General features: G+C 37.5%; 3 protein-coding genes across 4 annotated transcripts; 1 reads left to right on the top strand and 2 right to left on the bottom strand.

The window, feature by feature from the left end:
- Positions 1 to 264: 264 nt before the first annotated feature.
- LOC125219377 (cytochrome P450 86A2-like) lies at positions 265 to 3,489 on the top strand. Of its 2 annotated transcripts, none has more exons than XM_048121347.1 (3): positions 265 to 388; positions 459 to 545; positions 930 to 3,489. In XM_048121347.1, the coding sequence occupies exon 3, from the start codon at positions 1,466 to 1,468 to the stop codon at positions 3,092 to 3,094; it is 1,629 nt and encodes a 542-aa protein (XP_047977304.1). In that variant the 5' UTR covers positions 265 to 388; positions 459 to 545; positions 930 to 1,465; the 3' UTR covers positions 3,095 to 3,489. The 2 variants fall into 2 exon arrangements, with proteins under 2 accessions (XP_047977304.1, XP_047977303.1); XM_048121346.1 differs by having other exon boundaries at positions 301 to 353.
- Positions 3,490 to 3,659: 170 nt separating this feature from the next.
- LOC125219376 (ascorbate transporter, chloroplastic) lies at positions 3,660 to 8,383 on the bottom strand. The gene is made up of 11 exons (XM_048121345.1): positions 8,252 to 8,383; positions 6,935 to 7,488; positions 6,688 to 6,795; positions 6,126 to 6,281; positions 5,616 to 5,831; positions 5,075 to 5,284; positions 4,798 to 4,935; positions 4,603 to 4,704; positions 4,463 to 4,528; positions 4,276 to 4,360; positions 3,660 to 3,946 (listed from the first exon to the last, which is right to left on the bottom strand). Exons 1-11 carry the CDS (start codon positions 8,304 to 8,306, stop codon positions 3,849 to 3,851), a joined length of 1,788 nt encoding a protein of 595 aa, XP_047977302.1. The 5' UTR covers positions 8,307 to 8,383; the 3' UTR covers positions 3,660 to 3,848.
- Positions 8,384 to 19,702: 11,319 nt separating this feature from the next.
- Positions 19,703 to 21,617, bottom strand: LOC125218055 (aquaporin PIP1-2). The gene is made up of 4 exons (XM_048119652.1): positions 21,218 to 21,617; positions 20,483 to 20,778; positions 20,106 to 20,246; positions 19,703 to 20,002 (listed from the first exon to the last, which is right to left on the bottom strand). The coding sequence occupies exons 1-4, from the start codon at positions 21,540 to 21,542 to the stop codon at positions 19,907 to 19,909; spliced, it is 858 nt and encodes a 285-aa protein (XP_047975609.1). The 5' UTR covers positions 21,543 to 21,617; the 3' UTR covers positions 19,703 to 19,906.
- Between the last annotated feature and the right edge of the window lie 896 nt (positions 21,618 to 22,513).

Raw genomic sequence — 22,513 nt, 5'->3', positions numbered from 1 at the left:
ATGTCTTAATTACCAGATTGGCAAAGGCCCCAAACCATTAAACATCGTATTCATGTCATCTTTCTCATTTATTTTGGACGAGGAAGAAAATCTATGGACTAAGGGATGGGGAATGGTAGATTAAACTAGCTGTAGTCTTTTTTATTCAGTCTACCTGTTTTTCACCCAACTTGCTACGCTACTTGCTGATATTTTTTTTATATTATTTGATGGGTGGTTGTTGAAAAATAGGCTGGTTATTTCGTGTGGGAGATAATGAAGATTAGTGCAAGTTTCTTAGTCATTTTTGGACTCTAACATCTTGCAGTTCAGACGACTCTGAGTTCCACTTTACTTTGAAGTCTCTTGGATTGGTATGACAAAGAAAAGGGCTCAAATTCCAAAATCAGTTAAGAATTTGTTTTACCAAAAAAATGTGACAGAAGCAGGGTTGACTTTTATATTGATCTTATTGGCAGGAAATTCTTGCAGAATGGGGGTTGACTTTTGTTTGCTGTTGCAACCCCTTTGCATTGAAGAAGGTCAAACTCTAGTTATGAAATTGAGTAAGTCTGACTTGGATTTTAGTGGGGTTATCATTTTTCAATGTAAAATCTGAGGAAGAGGTGCAAAAATAAAGATTATATTTTCATTTTGTTAATTTGAATTTTGCTCTTTGATATGTTGAGTCACGTAATCTTGGCCTTGTGCTATAAAGTGTTGGTGGGTTGTTCACCGAACTGATAACTAGCCACAAGCTACAACCCATGTTACATTTATGATCATCATAAATTGATAAATTAATCACGTATGATTTGGGGGAAAAAAGGAAGGCAAACAACCATATCATATTTTCTTTGTTCTCTGCATTTTGGACTCTTTCCATCTAATTTCTTTTCACCTCATAGCTTCTCAACTAATCTCATTTATTTCCCTTCATTGAATGCTAGAAATAAAGGCCCCAGCTCCTCTCCCTGCAGAAATTGGTTGGAGAGAGAGAAAGGTAAAAGGAGATGCACTTTGGAGTTTGGAGAGATAGAGAGAGAGGTGAAACTATTACATGTTTTTTCAGTTTCTTTTCCTTTCCACATATAATTTGCTGCTGGTTTTTTATGGTTTAACAAGGGTGGTTTCCTCTTTTAGGGTTGAATATTTGACTCCTCCTACTTAAATCTTCAACTGTCTCTAAAACGCATTTATGGTAGTAGCATCTGACTGTTGAAGTAAGATGGTGTAAATTCATGGCACACACTGGCCTTAGTTATTACCCCTTTTTCTTCCATTTATTTCCTTCATCTATAAATCCCCCTTTTTCTCCATCAGAACTCTTCAGACACACACACACACACAGTTTCTTTTTCCTCCTCTCTCAGACAAAAAACACCTCCCATAGTTGTTGATGCAAGAAAATAGTTTCTGGGTCTTTTGTCACATCTTTAGGTAAAGCAAAAAATAAAAAGGGTGGTTTTGTTTATTGTCTTTAAAAATGGACATGTCCATGGCATTGTTGTTGTTCTCTGGTGTGACATGCTACCTTCTTTGGTTCACCTTCATCTCCAAATCTCTAAAGGGCCCGCGCGTTTGGCCCGTTCTGGGCAGCCTGCCCGGCCTCATTGAGAATGCCGAGCGCATGCACGACTGGATTGCCGACAACCTCCGTGCATGCGGCGGCACCTACCAGACTTGCATCTGCGCCGTGCCCTTCTTGGCCCGGAAGCAAGGCCTCGTCACCGTCACCTGTGATCCCAAGAATTTGGAGCATATATTGAAAACTCGGTTCGATAACTACCCCAAGGGTCCTACGTGGCAGGCCGTCTTCCACGACCTTCTAGGCCAGGGGATCTTCAACTCCGACGGCGACACCTGGCTCTTTCAGCGGAAGACAGCGGCCCTCGAATTCACCACGCGAACGCTGCGCCAGGCCATGGCCCGCTGGGTGAACCGGGCCATCAAGAACCGGTTCTGCCCTTTCTTGATGTCGGCTCAGCTCGAGGCCAAGCCGGTTGACTTGCAGGATATTTTGCTCAGGCTGACGTTCGATAACATTTGTGGGCTGGCTTTCGGGAAGGACCCTCAGACTTTGGCTCCTGACTTGGCAGAGAACGGCTTCGCGTCGGCTTTCGACAATGCCACGGAGGCGTCGCTGCAGAGGTTTATCCTTCCTGAGGTGATGTGGAAGCTGAAGAAATGGCTCCGGCTCGGGATGGAGGTCAGCTTGAGCCGGAGCCTCGTCCACGTGGATGAGTATTTGTCCAACGTCATTAGCTCGCGTAAGGTGGAGCTGACAGGTCAGCAAAACAAGGATGCCAATCCCCACGATGATTTGCTGTCAAGATTTATGAAGAAGAAAGAGTCCTACTCGGATAAGTTTTTGCAGCATGTGGCGCTCAATTTCATCTTAGCTGGCAGAGACACGTCATCGGTGGCGCTTAGCTGGTTCTTTTGGCTGATCATTCAGAATCCAAGGGTGGAGCACGAGATCCTGCGGGAGATATGCACCGTCCTGATCGAGACACGTGGCACCGACGTGGAGTCCTGGCTCGATGAGACTCTTGCATTTGAGGAAGTCGATCGTTTGGTGTATTTGAAGGCTGCATTGTCGGAGACGCTACGGCTGTACCCTTCGGTCCCCGAGGACTCGAAGCATGTGGTGGCGGACGACGTCTTGCCTGACGGGACTTTTGTCCCGGCTGGATCCTCGATCACGTATTCAATCTACTCGGCTGGTCGGATGAGGTCCACGTGGGGGGATGACTGTCTCGAGTTCAAGCCGGAGAGGTGGCTGTCGAGTAACAGGGACAAGTTTGTTGCCCATGACTCTTACAAGTTCGTGGCCTTTAACGCGGGGCCGCGGATATGCCTCGGGAAGGACTTGGCCTACTTGCAAATGAAGTCGATCGCGGCGGCAGTGCTTCTCCGCCACAGGCTGACGGTGGTGCCCGGCCACAAGGTGGAGCAGAAGATGTCGCTGACGTTGTTCATGAAGGATGGGCTTAAGGTAAATGTGCATCAAAGGGATCTTAAATCACTTGTGGCGAGTGTGGTTAAGGAGAGGGAAGCAGGGGCGGCGCTCGCCGGAGATTGTTTGGATGGGGTGGCGTTGGCGGTGGAGTAAGGGTGGTGGTTGGGGTGGTTTAAGGCGGTAGTTGGAATGAGTTAAAGAAGAGTGTACAATTCTTTGTAGGGTGGGCGCCCATTAACTACTGAGTGTTTTAGGCCAACTCAGCTCAGTGGATGGCTGAATTCTCTTACAAAAAAGAAAAAGAAAAAGAAAAAAGAAATTATGTGGGACAAAACTCACATGGTGATATGGATGCCTAATGATGCTCTTGAATGCATGTAAATGAGGGAGCATATGCATGCTATTCATGTTTTGGAGGTACAACCATTCATTCTGAGATGGTGAGAATCTCTATAGTTAATATTTCTTGTTTTTTCTTCTTTCCCCTATGTCTCTAATTCATCATTTTGGGAGTATTTTGGGTTTCGTTATTGTATTTATTCTTTGAATTTCTTGTTTTCTTTTGCCATATTTCCCAGTTTAATTTAGTCTCTTATTGAAACCTTTTAAAATGTCATCGTACAAGTTAATAATTCAGATAAGATGACTGTCCATGGCTGTATAAGACTAATAACCTACATAGCTTCTAATAGGAAAGTGTAAGGAAAGGTACAAGGGGTTATACAATTATATCTCTGTGAATAATTTATAAAATTAATCATCTTTAAATTGAATGTTGGAAGCAATAATACCTCAGACCTAGAAAAAGTTCTTCCAAAATTTAGATCTCTAGTATTTGAGTTCAATATCTCAACTACCAAAACCATCCAAATTTTGAAGAAACGCCTCCTTCTCAGGACACTCTTCCCTAATCCAGAATTTTCTCTCCGGTGGCGAAAAGGTTCCATGTTAATGTGCCGACGAAGTACAGAGCAACGGCAACTTTAAACACATCATCCCAAGAACCTAAAAATTATAATTCAAAGAATTAAACTCAAATGCATTGTAGAAGAGAAACTCCTGCAGAAAATAGTACTCCATTTGCACAAAGGACAAGTACAATTTGGACCCAAAGTATTAGCATAGTTTTGACTGTAAACTACACTTGTAGAAATTGCAGAAAAAGAGTTCATGAATATGACTCGGTTTAAATCCAGAATTATGATATAGTTTTATCTTTATCTACCTTTTGAGACAAAAGGTATTGTTCTAGATTTGAACGACCTTTTTTGAAACTATATATATGTCCAGAATTATGCTTTTTGCAGAAAGTAAGGTACTAGGTTTGGCTGTACCCTTTTGTAGTATGTATCCAGTAGCAGCAGTTCCGAAGACACCAGCAAGTACGCCAGCAGTGTTAGACAGACCCAAGAGAACTCCCTGAAATAGATAAAGCAACATTTAGATAAATGTGTAGGAGAACTTCGATTCTAACACCTTTAATGTCGTTCCAATTCGAGATGTGAGAGGCAAATATCTCACAGCATAGCGTGGCCCAATATCTTGATGATTCGAGTAGAGTCCGGACTGAGAAAATGCATCCGAACCCTGCAAGAAGAATTGTGTTAGTTGTACTATTTTATCAAGTTTTCAGGGCGACATGCGTCGAGAATGTCTCAAACCTGACTGCAAGCCATGCACAACACTGCTAGAGCAGGTGTCTTCACTTTACTAAGTTGTGTTAAGAAGAAGGCGGGACCAAGAAATCCAATCGACTGCATAATCTGTGTAAATTTATATGCAAAACATTCGGAGTTATGCTTCAGCCATATTTTCCTTCTAAACAAACTGAAGAGAATAAATCGAACAGCACTTGCCTTGCGGACTGAAGTGATGGAGAGACCTCTGCTTATGAGGGTATCAGCAATCCACCCGCCTATATTAGCAAACACGGCCATCGTGAGCCACGGAAGTACGCAGAGCAGGCCGGATTCAGTGAGGTTGAATTTCAAGACCTACGCAAGCAATAAGGAAAAAAGATTAAAATGACTGCTTGTGTAGCTTTTATCATTAGACTATATCACTTCGTTCTTGTCTGCATACAGAATTAAAGGAAAATTAGTTGAAGATATTATCCAGCGATGGCTTAAATACCTGGTTATAGTATGTTGGCATCCATGTCAAGAGAATAAATGTTCCCCAGTTATGGCAGAAATGGGAAACAATTAGAGCCCAGACAGGGGCCTTGGTCAGAATTTTCTTCCATGGAATTTCCGAGACGGGTTCCTTAGATATGCTGCCACCTAGAATTAGTTCCCTTTCCCCCAGACTAAGACCCGGGTCATCTTCTGGTGAGCTGTGTGCCTAGAATCAGTAAAATTCAAAGATTTTCAAAGGTATTTTTCTAACAGTGACACCTACATTAATTCTAACACTAAACATGTGAGTTTGAAGCTTATATTGGTAAAACAAGACCCAGCACTTAGTAAACAATGAAGTGCCAAGTCTCATTAGCATGCTGGAAAGGTGAATACATCAATTTGGTAGCTATACACTGACATGGAAGGAAAAAAGTTAAATACAGAGGCCTTTTATTTATCATAATCTCCACCAATCAAATGATGGATCTGCTTGACCCAGTTCATTCGATCCTTGGATAGTGAAGAGGTAGTAGCAAAAAGAAGCAGGGCCTTACTTTTTTCCACCAAAGTGCAAACCAGATAATCCCAAGGGATCCAAATGCATAGAATATAGATGGCCACCCATACTTGTGGATCATTACAGGTGAAACAGCTAAACCTGTAACTGATCCAAGATACATGCCGCTGTATACTAACGCAAGAGACCTACTTCTCTCGGAGACAGGAATCCATTTCGACAACAAATTATTCATAGCTGGCATAGCAACACCCTGCAATAGAATAAGACTCGTTAAATGGTAAAGTATATCTACACGGCAGACTGATTTTTTTATCAGAGAACGTCTTATCAACAAGTCATGCCTGCAGTTATCTAACTAGCTTCTTTAAGTTAAATTCAAGTGCGAGAATCCATAGTCAGAGCACCACTTTAAGATGGATGGATATGCTACTAAGCTGAGAAGCAAATCACATTATCAAATATTAAAAAAATATGATTAGTTGGCTACTTTCCCTCAGATATTGCAACGATGTACAAAAGATCTACGAAGAACTGAATAATTTACCTCGCCAATTCCCATGAACGCACGCATAATGAGTAAGCACGGGAGCCCGACTCTTGCAGCAATAGGTGTCAATACTGTTGCAATAGACCACCAAATTACTCCAAAACCAAGCACTAGCTTCCCACCTATTTTATCAGCCCATATACCTCCAAGAATCTATACCACAAAAATGTGAAGAAGTTTTAGCTAGAGGAGGAAAACTATAATGCCTGAAGTGACTCCAACGAGTCACAAGTCAACATGCATTGAGAGTTTTTGATGTATTATACTCAAGCAACAAGTAGATAAGGAACAGAACAATCTAGGACACCACATATAGCTCAAAGAGTAATTTTATTGTATTTCGAGATAAACCAATATTGATGGAGCTTCAAAAAACTGCATCTAGCGAAATATGCAAGCGGTAAACACTACCAAAGTAACTTTAGCAACGACGTAGGTATGTATTTCAATAAAATTTTAACAATACAAGATTACTGAAAAAAGTCTAGCTGAACCACATTTCTAAACTGGAGATAATCCTTTGCAAACAACTGAGATTCTCCAGAACATGAGAAAATACCTGTGTAAGCAGATAACCCCAGAAGAAAGAAGACTGAATAAGACCAACAGTGGCACTGCTCCAGTTGTATTCCTTGGACATTGGGAGTATTGCTATGCTCATGTTCACCTAATGACAGAAAGCATAAAATCATACGAAACATTACTTCTGCCAGTCAGTAACAAACTTAGGCAAGAATCATAATCCATAATCATATCAAAGCGAAATATAAACATTAACAGAATGTGTAATACATGAAGAACCTTACGCGATCCATGTTGCACAGCAGAAAAGCAGTAAAACATAGGAGCACCATCACCCATCGCTTTGGTAACTGCTTCCACCAAGGTACTACTTCCCCAACTTCTGTAACCAAAACTGCTTCACTTGCTCCATCTGGTGATAAGATGGAGTCCAAATTGGTTCCTGTTATATCATACTCTTCAGATGTGAAGTCAGCTGTAGTCCTAGCCACTGTTGAATACTTTGACATAGGGTTTTGGCCATCAAGAAAGCTATGGTTACCAAACTTCCTTGCTGGAAACAGATTGCCATCAGTGTAGGCTGAAGAAAGGCGGCACTGACATAGTCCTCTAACTCCTCTCCTTGCATTGATCACTTTAAACTTTCGGCTCAGTTTGTGGGACGTTAAGAGAGGTGGATCTACCCTAAAATGTGACTTTAATTGGCGAGCACATGTATAGCTTGTACGTGGAAGATTTAGCTTGCTATCAATAATGGTACATACATACTTTGCTGCAGCAACACTCAAGTGCTGACCTCCATGGTGATATGTGGCTGTTTCTCCATGATGTAGTCGTCCTGGTAATACAAGCAGATAACAAGATGCATCTATCACATTCCAAGATCATATTAACAAATGAATATACATGTACAAGATGCCATATGAATAAAAAAAGTTTCTCCTGACATTATATAACTCCATGGACTTTCTGCATTACACTCTGGACTAAGAAACTTAAACCTTCACAATAAAGACAAAAATAAAGGGGGAAACCACAAAAAATATATTATCGTTCTAATGGCTGATGGCTCTGGTTACTTGGATATCTCAAGGGCTTACTTGAGAGAGTAGAAGCCTCATCCATAAAACTAGTACAGCTTCAGGATATAAATCAAATAATAGGTGAGGTACAAGTAACACCGAGCTCAGTTCTTCATAACATTGTTAAGCCTGGACTTGCAACACAGGATTACTTGCATATTCATATGAAACATTCAACACAGTCTGCCTAATAGAGATTGCTTAGGTAACTTCAGCTACTAGTTAAGCAGGTAGCAACTAAGATATGGCGTATCAAAATAAATCAAACCGTTTGCCAAATAAACGAAATCAAATTCTCACATTGCCCTGTAGTTCAATACTACAACACTAACGGAATCTCCATACTAGCAGATTAAGCAATGAAAGTCAAGCTATCTTATCTTCCTGCAAAACGCATTCGGTGCGAGCTTATGCAAACTCGAATAAAACCTCTAGCGACGGTTCGAAATATGAATCAAAGCAAACATCAATCAATCTTCAACGAAGCGAGTAAAGTTAAATTGAGTAACACGCATTTACCAGAGCCGATAAAGGAGCCGAAATTGCGGTGGGAAACGACGGCGCCAATTGCCATTTTTCTGGATAGATAAATCCTGCTATGGCTTTGCTGTATTATGCTTTCATATCTGAAGCTATTAAGCAAATAAATATAAATCGAGGTGTGATCTCCGTCGTTGAGTTTCTGTGTGTCGATAAAGGATAATACCCGCGCAGCTACCGTAGTTCCATCTTCATACAAATTGCATTTAGCTCAGATATTTTACTTCTGGAAAGCGGGAAATGGTGAGAGAGGGGTTCACAGAGTGCCACGTCACGTCATCTCCGAGGTCGCTGAACGGTAAGTATAATATTCCTCCTAATATTCTACTCCTACTACAATTTTTTTATTTATTTCTAATACCATATAACGTTTAATTTTGGGTACAACATTTTTTGTCCTATTATTTTATGGATTAAGTGAAATAAAATAAAATGAAGATGCAATATTATTTCTACTTTTAGAGTAGGATCAATATTATTGTTGAAAAAGTTCAACAATAAAAATGTTTTACATTTAGTGGAACTGAGATTTAAGAAATTAATAATTAAATATTAAATTAAGAAATAACTTTTTTTAAAAGTATGAGATTTAAAAAAATTAATGCTTAAAATCAGAGAGAAAATAAAGTAAGAAAGATAAAATAAAAGTAGAGAAAAGAAGATGGAATAAAATAGAAGAAAAGAAAAGAATTTTTTCAAAAAAAGAAAAAGAAGTAAAAAATTCTCAAATATGTTAAACTCTAACTGATACTCCATACATTAACTTAGTATAAATAGAGTACTTTAATTTGATAAGCTCGGGTAAAAAAAGACTAATGTTTGCACTATCCCATTGAAAATTTATATTGACCCACAACAAATATACTACTTTCTTTACCAAAAAAAATATTACTCCTATTAAATACTCCAGTTTTAATCATGAAATAGTATAATCCACGTGCGATGTACGATCCATTTTATTTTCTCATATTGAATATAAGGTGATATAGTAAGTGGAAACTAAACCAATGTAATGCTTCAATAATTCATTTATTTTATCGAAATATTTTCGCCAATCATATAAAGTAAGCATATTATATTATTTATTGGATTGTATTTTATATTTTATTCTCAATCAAAGTATTGAAATATGAAAAGACGCTAAAAATGAGAATGAAAATTAAATGATCGAATTAAATAAAATTATATACTACATTATTAATTTCTCACAAATTCCACACTTCATGTTGCGCCAGCAATAGACGTGGAAAGCAATGCTTCATTATTATCAGTTAAATTCAAGTTTTTTTCAATAGCCAATGAAATCTAATATGCCTAAATTTAAATCCACTCAAAGAAATTGGCATCTGTTGATGCACAAAGTTTAAAACTGAGGTGTACTGGAGCTCATTTAACATGTTCTTAGATTCTTTAACTTAGGAGTCAATTCAAGCTTAGGAGAAAAACATACGTGGAAAAAGGAGTGATATGGCTAACGTAAATTAATTTACGCCTCGTAATGTTACTCTTGAAAGCAAGAGAGTAAACCAATCTATCAATATCTTGACTTATTTATAATTTCATGTATATTAAGTAATCGGTGATGTGATAATTCTATGAGTTTAGTAAAGGTAAAATTGAATAGCCTCAAATCTCCAACTAAACGTAACTCTGTCTAACCATAGGATTAATATCTATTTTTTCAAACTAATAGGTTGTGGATTCATATCTTTATGCAAAATTGTTACTTTTGAAGCTTTCTCAAGGCAAAAGTATACCTGCAAAAATAAGTGAAGATTTTACAAAATAGTTGCACATACATTTTTCTTAATGGTTTGCAATAATATAATAAATAGAATAACATACAGTAATAAAAAGAAAGATAAGAAACTAAAATAAGACAAACATAAAAGATAAAATAATATAATTGAAAACATAAATTAGAATATATAGCTGGGAGAAAAAGATAGTACTCCACATGATTTGGTGGACAGAAGCTTCTCCACTGAGAGCGTATTTTTTATTAATAGAATTGGCATTTAACTATTTATAGAAGATTTGATAGTAACTCAAAATTAAAATAATCATAATAATAAATATCTTTCAAACCCTGTGACCTTTCAAATTATTGTCCAAGTGGAAGTGAAGAGACAAAACTCATTTTTTTAGTACTAAGAACATCTCCGGTGCAAATAGGTCAATCATAGGACAACTGCTTTCTTCCTCTGCCACGTCAGCAGCACTAAAAATCCACCTGCCACATTAGTTTTAGGTCAGCCATAGACTAGCCATCGGCCAGCCGCAATAAAAATAATTCAAAATATACTACATTTACGGAATTAAAATTACGATTAAATTACCGAATTAAATTTACGAGACATATACGGGAAAATTCATTAATTTTATTTAAATAAAAAAAGTACATTAACTAAAAATAAAAAAAATTACATAATAAAAAAAATCCGGGCTTCCACACACGAGCCACCGCCCCACTCTACTCCTCACTAATTTATTAAAAAAATACATTAAAAAATGTTAGTATGCCTTGAATCTGTTATAGTTTGCCGCTAGCCCCCGGCCCGACGGTATGACATGTTTCTGTTTTAGGTCTTAATTTTGTATTGGGCTAGAAATTTAGATATTCATATTAATTTTAATAAATAATACTATTATTAATTAAAATGGCATTCTTGTAAATTTTTTCAAAACTCCCCTTTTTAAATATGTATAGATATCAGACTGAACCGTATCTGCAATTAAGTCATCAATAACACATACTTACCTCAATTAATACCCCGTTGATTGAACCGTATCTGTGAAGACACGAGTGTTTGCTAGTGTGCACAGAAAAGAATAACAAGTTTCCTAGATCCAGCAAATCCACTAGATCACAAGGTCTAGGAACTCACTGGTCGTTGGAAAATCTCGGTCGTCGGACACACAAATCACTTCTTCAAAACCCTTAACCACTTATACTAAAACTTAGCACAGGGAAGTAGGGATCGATCCCACAGAGATGGATGCGTAATGAACATGCTCAAGGATTTGGAAATTATTTTTGGGTTGGCTGCTGCCACGCATTTTTGGGTTGAGGAAATTAAACTAGACTTGGTATTGAAATTTGCTACGCTAACAGCTAGATCTAGGCAAAACAGAAAACATGCACGCAAACTAGAACCGAGACAATCGCTAGATCTAAGAAACTATTCTAAATTACCTAGATCTGGGAAATAAACTGACGGTGGGGACCATGACTGAAAAAGCAAGTACGGACGAAAAGCTGAGAAAACAACTAACTAAAGTACTAACTAACAACGACATCATCTTCTTCAAATCAAATTTCACAAAAACTCAGAAGAAACAGGTATGAAACGTAATCGGAAAACAAAGCAGACTGGATTTTAACGATTTAATGAAGAACAATTAAGAACTAAACAGATCTACGGCTGCTAGACGAAGCAAAACAGAAAGTAAACAGAAAACTCAAAATCCATGCACAACTCGACTTCCCCTGTTCAAATCCAACCTCGGATGCTAAATCCACTCCGGATCCAAGCATCCGACACAAACTCCAGCCAAAAACATTCCATAACTTCAGATTCAACAAACAACCTCCGATCAACAACAACACCGCAGATCTACAGCCAAATTCCCCAGATCAAGCACCAAAGTGACAAAAACAGAGATCAACATGCAACTTGCCGAAATAAAAACTTTTAACAATAGGATCAACGTAGATCAACACGAGATAACACAATATAAAAAAAACTAAGAAATGCATAGATAATCAGTAACATCAACAACCAAATCGACTTCCAAAAGTGAAGTTTGAACGAAATAGAGTGCAAAAGAACCGAAAGTAAATAGATTGTATCTTCGCCCTCACGCGGACGGTGTTACGACGGACTTCCTCTGAAGATTGGACCCCTTAAAACCTAAACTACCCCAGAACTCCCATTTCCCAAGTGTGTGTGCGTTGTGTGTGAGCTAAGAGTGAAAAGTTGTATATGTTGTGTGTTGCATGCTCCTCTATTTATAGGCATTGAAGTGGGGCCCAGCGAGGTATAGATAGACTTTGTTGCCCTCAGCTATTGACTCCCTTATTCTAGCCTTCTTTTCATTAAATTATGCTCACTTCTCCTTCATTCCTTCGCTAGTCTGTTTCCTCCAGCATCTCCTGGATCTAGCGATTATGTCACACACCTGGCTTAAAAACTGTGTTAGACCCAGCAAAATATAGTGCTTTTCACCATATAACCGATGCATGAAATTAGTCTTATCAATCTGCAATTAAACCATTAATAACACATACTTACCTCAATTCATACCTCGTTGATTGAACCGTATCTGCAATTAAGCCATCAATAACACATACTTACCTCAATTCATACCTCGTTGACTGAACCGTATCTGTAATTAAGCCATCAATAACACATACTTACCTCAATTCATACCTCGTTGACTGAACCGTATCTGTAATTAAGCCATCAATAACACATACTTACCTCAATTCATACCTCGTTTCTCCCACATATTCATTCTATTTTTAACGTCAAGCTAACTCCTATAATCTCATAAGTCATAGTCATACTGTCATACCTCCACTTAGGGGTGTAAATTCGGGTACCCGCGGGTACCCAAACCCAAAAATTCGGGTACCCGAACCCGAAATCTCAAAAATGTCATACCCAATACCCGACCCGTATGTGAATTCGGGTACCCTAATACCCGATGTGGGTACCCGAACCCAACTAATCGGGTACCCATAAACCCGAAATTATTATATTTAAAATTTATTCTTTTATATAAATTAAATTGTGATGAGAATAGAAATTTTTTACTCCCTCCGTCCCAAGATATTAGACCAACTTTCCCTTTTGGGATGTCCAACATATTAGACTCATTTCCTTTTTTAGCAAAAAGCATCTGTCTTATTTTATTATCCACCTACTTTTTTCTCTCTTCTCTCTCCTACTTTTTCCCTCTCTCATACTTTACTCTCTCCACTTTAACTATTTAAATATCAATTTCTTAAATCATGTGTCCAAAAGAAGTGAGTCTAATACTCCGGGACGAAGGGAGTACTATTTATTGATTATAATTATATATTATATAAAATAGACATCAAATAGACACTACTTAATTTTAAAATAATTTTTTTTAGTATAAATTGAAACATAAAAGAGATTAAAATAATTTTTTAAGACATTAAATGAACATGTAAATAAAATGGAGAAAGCATAACTAATTAACTATATATTTTCAAAAGATAACAAGTAAGAACATAAATAATGCAACATGAACCAAACACGAATGTAAAGAAGTATTAAAGTCGAAATAATAGAACAATAAAATGTCAAAGCAACCAAACATAATCTAAATAATGTCAAAGCAACCAAACATAATTCAAATAGTAAACTAAGAACTTTATAACCCAAAATATTTATCACAAATACATAATAATCGGGTTAAATCGGGTATTATTCGGGTACCCTAATACGGGTTTCAGGTACCCTAAACCCGAAGAATCCTAACAGTAACTACCCAAACCCGTACCCAAACCCATAATTTCGGGTTTCGGGTACCCAAAACCCGTCGGGTATTGGGACTGGGTCGGGAATACCCGAAACCCGCAGATTAAATTTTCAGGCCTACCTCCACTCCACCAATTTTAATTTTTCATTTACATTAATTATAAATATATTTATAAATATAAAATAAATGACACTGTAAATAGCAAAACGACTTCATTAAATTTCTTAAAATGTAAAAAGATGAACTTCAACGGACGAATTCATTGGTGGGTTCTAAACTTCTTTGATGAGATTGGGTTAAAGGCGCGTATGAACTTGTTCACCATAGAAGCACGCCAGTGTGAGAACTCTTGAAATTATGGTCACACATCTCGAGTGTGAATTAAGAGTAGAGATAAAATAAATGTGAAAATATAATTATATTTATACCTTTAAAATTAGATTTACAAAATAGTACCAGTGCTATTAATTTTCGTCACTCTCTACTCACCTCCCCAAACATGAAACACCACGCCATCCCAGCGATGTGGCGCTTCGTTGTTGTCCCCACTACTCATGATGTGAACCCGGGAAGCGTCAAACCAATAGAAGGAACGAAGGCATCCAATGAACCACATGGGAGCTGGGGTCCGTTTCAAACATCAATATATCTATCAAGATGGTACCCATCAAGATGGTGTTCAAATGCTCTTCTAAGACCACCATTGTCTTCATCGTCAAAAGATCTTCGCGTGAGTACCTTACACGCCTCAATCGGAGCCCGGACGAGGAAGTTATGGTCGGTTTACAAAAGCCACGCAGTCCAACAAGCAAAACGCCCGACCACAGAGAGTTTGCCCGATCTGGAGAGGAAAAACGCCCGTCCCGGGCGTTTTTGTGAGACTTGCGATTTTTTCTCCTTTTTCCTCTTTTGTTTTACACTTTTAACCTCTAGTATAAATACCCATGTCTAGGGTTTTTGTCTTTAGCTTTTGAATATTTGTAAGAGACAACTTCTCCATATTTGAGAGCTCACCTTCTTCATCTTTTGAAGACTTATCAAATTCCATCGGGTTGCATTCGATCTTTTGCCGGGTTAAGGTTGATTGTAAACGTATGCTTGCTAGTTCTTGTGTTGCTAGTTTGTGGAGCCAATAGGTGTTTGTATGTGTAAGTGCCTTTGGAATTTCTTTCTTGTTCTTCACCTAAATCATAACACTAATCCATCCTCTATCCTTTTATCCATTTTTCTTGTTCCATTTCATGGTTTATCTTGTTTATTTGTTGGGTTTATTTACAAGAATAAGTTCGGGGCAAGTTCATGAGTCTTTAATCTAGAAGATTCACATTATTTTCATCTATAGTCAGGGCCAGATCTACATGTACTCAAAGAGGGGCAATTGCCCCACCCCATATTTTTCATCCGTGTATATATATACCTGTAACATCCCACTTTTTCGAACCCAAATTTTTTGAGATGTGAAAATTTCGCATTTAATGTTTTTAATGCTATGATATATGGGGATTTAATTTATGAGAAATTTAATGCATGATTCCTTGTGACCTAAATTGCGATATGGAGTTGAGTTTGAGTCGAATAGTCAAACTTGTTGAATATATGACGTGGCTATGGAATAGTCAATATTGTGGAAAATATGACGTGGTCGTGGAATGGTCAAAGTCGTTGAAAATGTGACGTGGCGGTAAAAATTGAATGGTGGATTTGGTGATGCGAATATGTGAATATTTTGATGCGGGGGAAATAATATTGTGGTGAATTATTTTCCTAAGGGATGAGTGAGAATTTAATAGGAGCATTATTTAATTAAGTGGAATTTTCGACCCCTCCTATTTATTGGAAATAAATCCTATTTTTCTTGGATTTAATTATTGCTTGGGATAATTATCCGAATTAAATCCAAAGTCCGAATATTTCTATTTATTCCATGAAATTTTCGAAACCCCTATCATACTATGGAGATTTTCGAAATCTACTAATTTTATGGGAGAAGGGATTTTATTGTTATATTATTTGATCCCTTATTTATTCTCTTCCATAAATAAATTCAAATATCCTAGCATATCTTACCATATCTAAGAAGATCTTGTCATATCCTATTTAAATTAGGATTTTAATTAAATTCCTTGTGGGAGGAATGAAAATCACGCCTATTTCCTTTTAATTGGGGAGAATTATTATTTTATTTTGCTCCGTGATATTTTATTCTACTCCGTGAAATATTCAAATTAAATCATAGGCTAATTAAAAGGCCTAAATTTCGAAATCCCCTATTCGCTCAACCTTTTTAATGCCACTACAACCACCAAATCTCCTCCAAATCTTTATTTATTTAATTATTGGGTTATATCTTGCACTCTATAAATATAAGAGGGAGAATCAAAACCCTAGCATCACAAAAACCGCCCCATCTCTCCCTCACTCTTGTCGATCTCTCTCCCACTCTCTCTCTCAAAATTTTCTTCTACTTTCTCCATTATTTCTTCATCTTGTGTGAGGAATTGAAGTTGAAATTCAAGAATTTGTTGAAGAATCAAGGCTACTACTTTGTTTCTACTGTTCATTCTATCGAAAAGGTATTTTTATTTGATCTTTTCTTCCTCTACCGATCAATCGGTGTTCTTGAGTCCACATGCATTTAGATTGAGTGAAGGGGAAAACAATCGATGAATTTGGGATGCATATGTGTGTGTGTGTGACCGTGTGTGTGTGTGTGTGCACGCCTCGGTGTGCGTGCACATGTGTTGTGTGTGTGTGCGTGTGTTGTGTGTGGAAAACACTCATGCGTGACACGATTTGATGATAAATCTGGAGTTGTTGTGCGAATAAAAACGATATGATAATCGTACTTTGATTTTGGATGATGATATTAAAACTAAACGATGGAAAAAAGGGAAACGTTGGGAACATGCATGATTTTGATCAATGATGGAGACTTATTTGTGATATACATAAATTAAAGGTGATAGCTCGCGTTCTCGGTGTGATAACAAGAAGAAGAACGTGCTTGAAATCTAGGAATCGAGGTGGGCTTTATTCTTAAACTCTCTCTTATGTTGCAAATTTATGAAAGTGGAGCAATAAGGGTGGATTAAACTGTTATGCCATGCCTATGATTATTTTGGTTATTGTGTGTGTCTGATGCCTAGTTTGCGAGTGCGCTCCATTAGGCTATAGGGCTATATAAACGAATTCGGGTCTGAGTAGGGCCGCAAACCCTATCAGGCTAGTGTACACGGGAGATCGGGAGCCGTCCTTGCTAGTCGGCCGGTCTCATGGGCGAAAGTGTGGCCATACTTCGTCGCACCATGATATTGTTGATTGATGAGAAAATGGGAGGTATTTTTTGACTGGCCAGTCCATGAAATATTTTTGTGATACTCGATGCTATCCTTTAAAATAAATGATAAACCTCGAGTTCACTATGGTAAGGGTGGCATAACTATTAAAACGTTTTGGCATGAGTCCACTGAGTATGTTTAAAATACTCAGCCCTGCATGTGTTTTCCCTATGTGCAGGTTGAGCGGCGATGGGCGGTCGGTGGTGTTGAGACAGTTGAATCGAATAAAATGGATGTTTGGAACTTTGAGTGTAGTCATGTCTTCATACATGGCTTCGCTTTCTCTTGGATTGCTTCCGCTAAATTTTTGGAAACTTATTATCTTTGGTCGATTTGAATTTATTTCTTTGAATTGGAATATTGTGAAATATTGCGTTTTGTTGAGTAAACCCTCCTTTAGAGCTTAGCTTATGTTATCTATTCATCTTGATTTTCGTGATTAAGCCGTTGACTTATTACCTTGATAGTTCATTAAACCCTTGGTTAAATCTCTTTAAATGAAACCTTAGTCTACGTTCTTGTTGCCTTTAAGTTCGCCTAAGTATCAGTCGCCGTATTTATTATACCCTAGAAATCCGGGCTGTTACAATACCTATTTTAAATCCATTTCTTTTAATCTTCTAAATAAATTTGCCTCATTTCCTATAAATTCCTAGCTCTGACCCTGTCTGTACTGCCCCATGCCTCCACCACCCAGCTCTCCCCCGGCAACGCGCTGGTGTTGTTTACCATGTCCCTCTAGCGTTGCAGTTACCCTCCCTGAAAAATGCCTCTACTACAAAGGGACGAAGAGAGTAGTAACTCTTTTCTCTCTTTCATACTCCATCCGTCCCTCATTAAGTGAGACATTTCTTTTCGGCACGAGTTAAGTGAATGAGAACAAAGTAAGAGATGGAAAAAAAATAGAGGGGAGAAAGTAAGAGAGAGAATGTATACTAATGAATTAAGAGAAATAGATCAGTAATATTGGTTACTACCTCCGTTTTTTAAAAATAACAACTCTTTTCTTTTTAGTCCGTTCCTTAAATATAACAACTTTCAAATTTTTCATTTTAGGAAATTCTTACACCCCTTAATAAAGTGGACCCCATCATCCACTAACATTAATTTCATTACTTTTTTCTCTCAATCTCTCTTAATTTGCCAATTTTTCTCTTTCTCTCTCTCTATCTTACTTTACCACTTTTTCTCTCATTCTCTCTTACTTTGCCAAATTGTGCATTAAAACTCGTACCGTTTCAAACAAACTATTTTTAAAAAACGGAGGTAGTATAATTTTTATTGAAGTAAAGGTTTAAGGATTAATGATGATATATTATAGATATGTTTTTTAAGGAGTAGTATTATTTAATGCTCAATGTTGTGATTATTAATGGTTTTTTTCTTCAAAGTTTGCAGTAAAAGAATAGTAATTTTTTCATTCAAAGAAACTAGAAAATTGAAGTATTTATTCTTTCGGTAATCTCAGGTTACTCGAACAGGTATTCGGTGTACTTAGGGGGGCAAAACGGGTAGCGGGTAATGGATAATTCTCATTTCGACTTAATATCCGCCGGGTATTGAGACCCATTACCCGGCGATAACAGGAAACAGGGCGGGATCGGGTAGCGAATATACCCACAACCCGCATGAGTATATCTGTTAGTCCCGATAATACTCGATATTATTAGTATTAACTATATACAATATTTTAATACTTTATGGAACCTAAGTGTTTAAAGAGATCTTTTGAAACATTTTTATATTCCAACGAATATTTAGTTGAAAACTCTGAAACTAGCTCTAGAGCTTCCCTCACTTTTATTCATAATCTATTCAAACTTATCATCAAAATTAATAAAGTAAATTAATTAAGAAACATTATCGATTTTTAAGGTTTTCAAAATTCCATATTAGTTAATTAGTAGTAACAAATATTTTATGTCTCATAAATTTATTTTCTTATAAAATTTATTTTTGGATTGGGTACAAGTACCCGCAATGTCGGGTACGGGATATCCGACACGGGTATCGCGTAATCTCGATATATTGCGGGGTGAGTATTGGAACAACAAATTTAGCTAAAATCGGGTACATATACCTAACTTGTCGGATGCGAATATCCGCGGATAACCCATTTCGCCACCCCTAGGTGTGCCTGTGTGAGTACCTGCGGGTAACCCGTTTCCTATTGTACCTATAATAGTATTATATATCTACAATAAAAATTGAGTACTATACAACTTTCTATATAAGGATGATGGAAGTGAATGATGACACCAAATGCAGCTATACTCGGTAATTAAGTGTAATAATACTTCTTCCACAAAAAAAATGTTGACACATTTTACAGATCACTATTTAATCTATTTTTGATTTATGATTTTAATTGGGGAAAAGCAAGTATTGAAAAGTGGTGGCCTTATCCTGATAACATTGTTATAAGTATCTCCTAATGTGCGCAATTATTGTAGCAATTTACAATACAAGTATTTTTTTAATTCGCATATTATTGTAAGCCCGGCCTACCTATCAAACTAATGCACATGCTATATGATAATGTGTAATCAACAAGATAAAGCGCACTTACCAAAATAAGTTGATGAAAAAGTAGGCAATACAATAATAACTCCCAAATCATACAATTATCTTTACATGTGAGCCAAACACAGGTCCAAACTCAGTAGATAAAATACATAAATAAAACTACAATGAACACAATTCTAGATCATCATCAAAGAACCAAGAAACAGCAGCTTCACACTTTCAAGTTGCAGCACAAGTGCTCACAAACACGAAAATTTTAGTGCCCACTCTTGAATGGGATGGCTCTGATGATCACCTGGTGGTAGAGGGCAGCAAGGGCAGCGCCGATGAATGGTCCAAGCCAGAAGATCCACTGCAACAAGGTATAGTAAACGAACGACATAAGTTAGAGATGCAAAAGAACAATGATCACTTCATTAACATTTCTGAAAGATAATTTATTGTGATGAACTTACGTGGTCATCCCATGCGTTATCCTTGTTGAAGATAATGGCTGCGCCAAGGCTGCGGGCAGGGTTAATGCCAGTTCCGGTGATGGGGATGGTTGCCAAGTGAACCAAGAACACGGCGAATCCGATTGGGAGGGGAGCCAAAATCTGCAAATCAACACATTAGATTCATTCCTAAACCAACTCTGTTTCAAGAATTGCTCTTAAATTCCTACAACAAATGAGAATTGTTTAAGCTGATGTTTGCTAACAAATACATTAAGCCCTGCCAACAATGTTTCAAGACTTGTACTCTAAATCAACACTTAATTTGCATACCATATTAAGAAAAGAATTCATTAATTTAAGCGTGCAGCGATGGAGCTATATAAAGTTATACTCACAGGAACATGAGAATCTCTGGCGTTTCTCTTGGCATCGGTGGCGGAGAAGACGGTGTAGACGAGGACGAAGGTGCCGATGATCTCAGCACCAAGGCCGGAGCCCTTGGTGTAGCCATGGGCAACGACGTTAGCACCACCGCCCTGAATCTGGTAGATGGTGGGCTGGAAACCCTTGACCACACCAGCACCGCAGATGGCACCCAGGGTTTGCATCACAATGTAGAAAACTGCTCTGGTCAGAGACAGTTTCCTCGCCAAGAACAGACCGAATGTCACGGCTGGGTTGATGTGTCCACCTGAAAATTTCACCAACATTCACAAATCACTACATGGAAATTAATTCAGAACAGATGCTGCAAAGGTTTATTCGGCTCGAATTTCAACAATCAATTTGAGATGATTGTAGAAACTTGCGCTAGATCTACAATCTCCCGAGCTCAAACATGGAAAGGAGAGCGCTCGAAGCAGAAATTTAAGCTAGAATTTGCAAAATATCAAAATTCAAGCTAACCATAAACGTACGCACAAATGCAAGCAAATTTGCTAATTCGAGAAAAAAAACAAAATTAAAGTGAATGCATGTCTAGATCAAACACTGATTTCACGACACAACCACAAATTAGCTACGCAAACAACAAATTACAAGCTGAAACCGTCACCCTGAGGTAAAAAAAAAAAACAGCAGATCCACAAAATACACACACCAATAGTGCTAATTTGAGTAAGAAAAGTTACCAGAAATTCCAGCTGTGCAGTAAACTAGGGCGAAAATCATTCCACCGAAGGCCCAGGCGATTCCTTGAACACCAACGCTGGCGCACTTGGAAGTCGACCTGGCGTAGCCCATGACAGTCAGAACAGTGATGTAGAGGAACAAGAAGGTGGCCATGAACTCAGCAATGCCGGCTCTCCAGAAGGACCAGGAGGTGAGCTCGCCGGGCTCGAACAGCGGAGCCGGTGGAGGCTCCTTGTAGTCCTTGGTCTGGGCGGAGGTGCCAATTGGCTGCCTCTCGTTGAACTTGTTCGCTCCGAGCTTAACATCCTCCTCTTTGCCTTCCATTTTCTCTCACTCTGGTTTTTTTCCTCTCTCTAGGTTTGGGGTTTGATGAGATTGAAGTGGTGCGGTGAAGTGGAGAGGATACAGACTGATTTATACTCACGTGAAAGGATAAGTGCGAGGGATATACACCATATTCTCAAATTCTTTTTAGGCTTCGTGTTTGTGTTTTAAGTCCTTGGAGTTTTGTTTATTCTCCTCAACCCACTGTGTTTCTCGCTTTTTGATTTTTGAGCAATGATTAATTTGAGAATAAAACTACTTTCTTCCGTCTCACAAGAGTATGAATTTTTTATTCGACACAGATTTTAATGCATAATTAGTAAAGTAAAAGAGAAAAAAAGTTAAGAAGAATAATTAAATTATTGTTAATAAGGAATGAGGCACGCCTTATTAAAGAGAAAAGAAATTTAGAAAGTGTATGATTTTGTAGGACGAATTAAAAGGAAAATTGTGCATGCATATTCTTGTGGGAAAAAAGGGATACAACTTTTACTTTGATTTAATTTTATAGCTCGAAAGTTAATTACTCGTTTAATTACACTCTAGTTTTAGTCCGGTTCAAACTATTTTTGTAAAATAGTCCGTTAGTTATTTCATTTCAATTTTTGAAATTAAATATCACTCTCTTAGCATCTCATTCAGAAGAGATCATTTTTTATATGATATTTTATGCTGTATTATTTTGTATAAAAAAAATAAAATAAAGTAGTAGATGAAATTATGGTTCATTTTTTAAATATACTAGTACTAGGTATTATTTTAAATAAAACATTAAAACATAAAAAATATATCAGAATCCAAGTAACTTCAATCAATTACTATGATTACGGTTATATATAAACATGGAGTATACAAGTTTCAAACTTTATTTTCTTATATATGTCATTGACTGCTCGTTTATAGCTCTATATTTAGAATGAAATAATGAACTTAACAGAAAAATATAAGGTAATTAATCACAAGTGAGGATC

The sequence above is a fragment of the Salvia hispanica genome, chromosome 4 (genome assembly GCF_023119035.1).
Source record: "Salvia hispanica cultivar TCC Black 2014 chromosome 4, UniMelb_Shisp_WGS_1.0, whole genome shotgun sequence".
Classification (NCBI taxonomy): Eukaryota; Viridiplantae; Streptophyta; class Magnoliopsida; order Lamiales; family Lamiaceae; genus Salvia; species Salvia hispanica.
The sequence above is the reverse complement of the archived record's forward strand: the minus strand, read 5'-3'. Positions and strand labels throughout refer to the sequence as shown.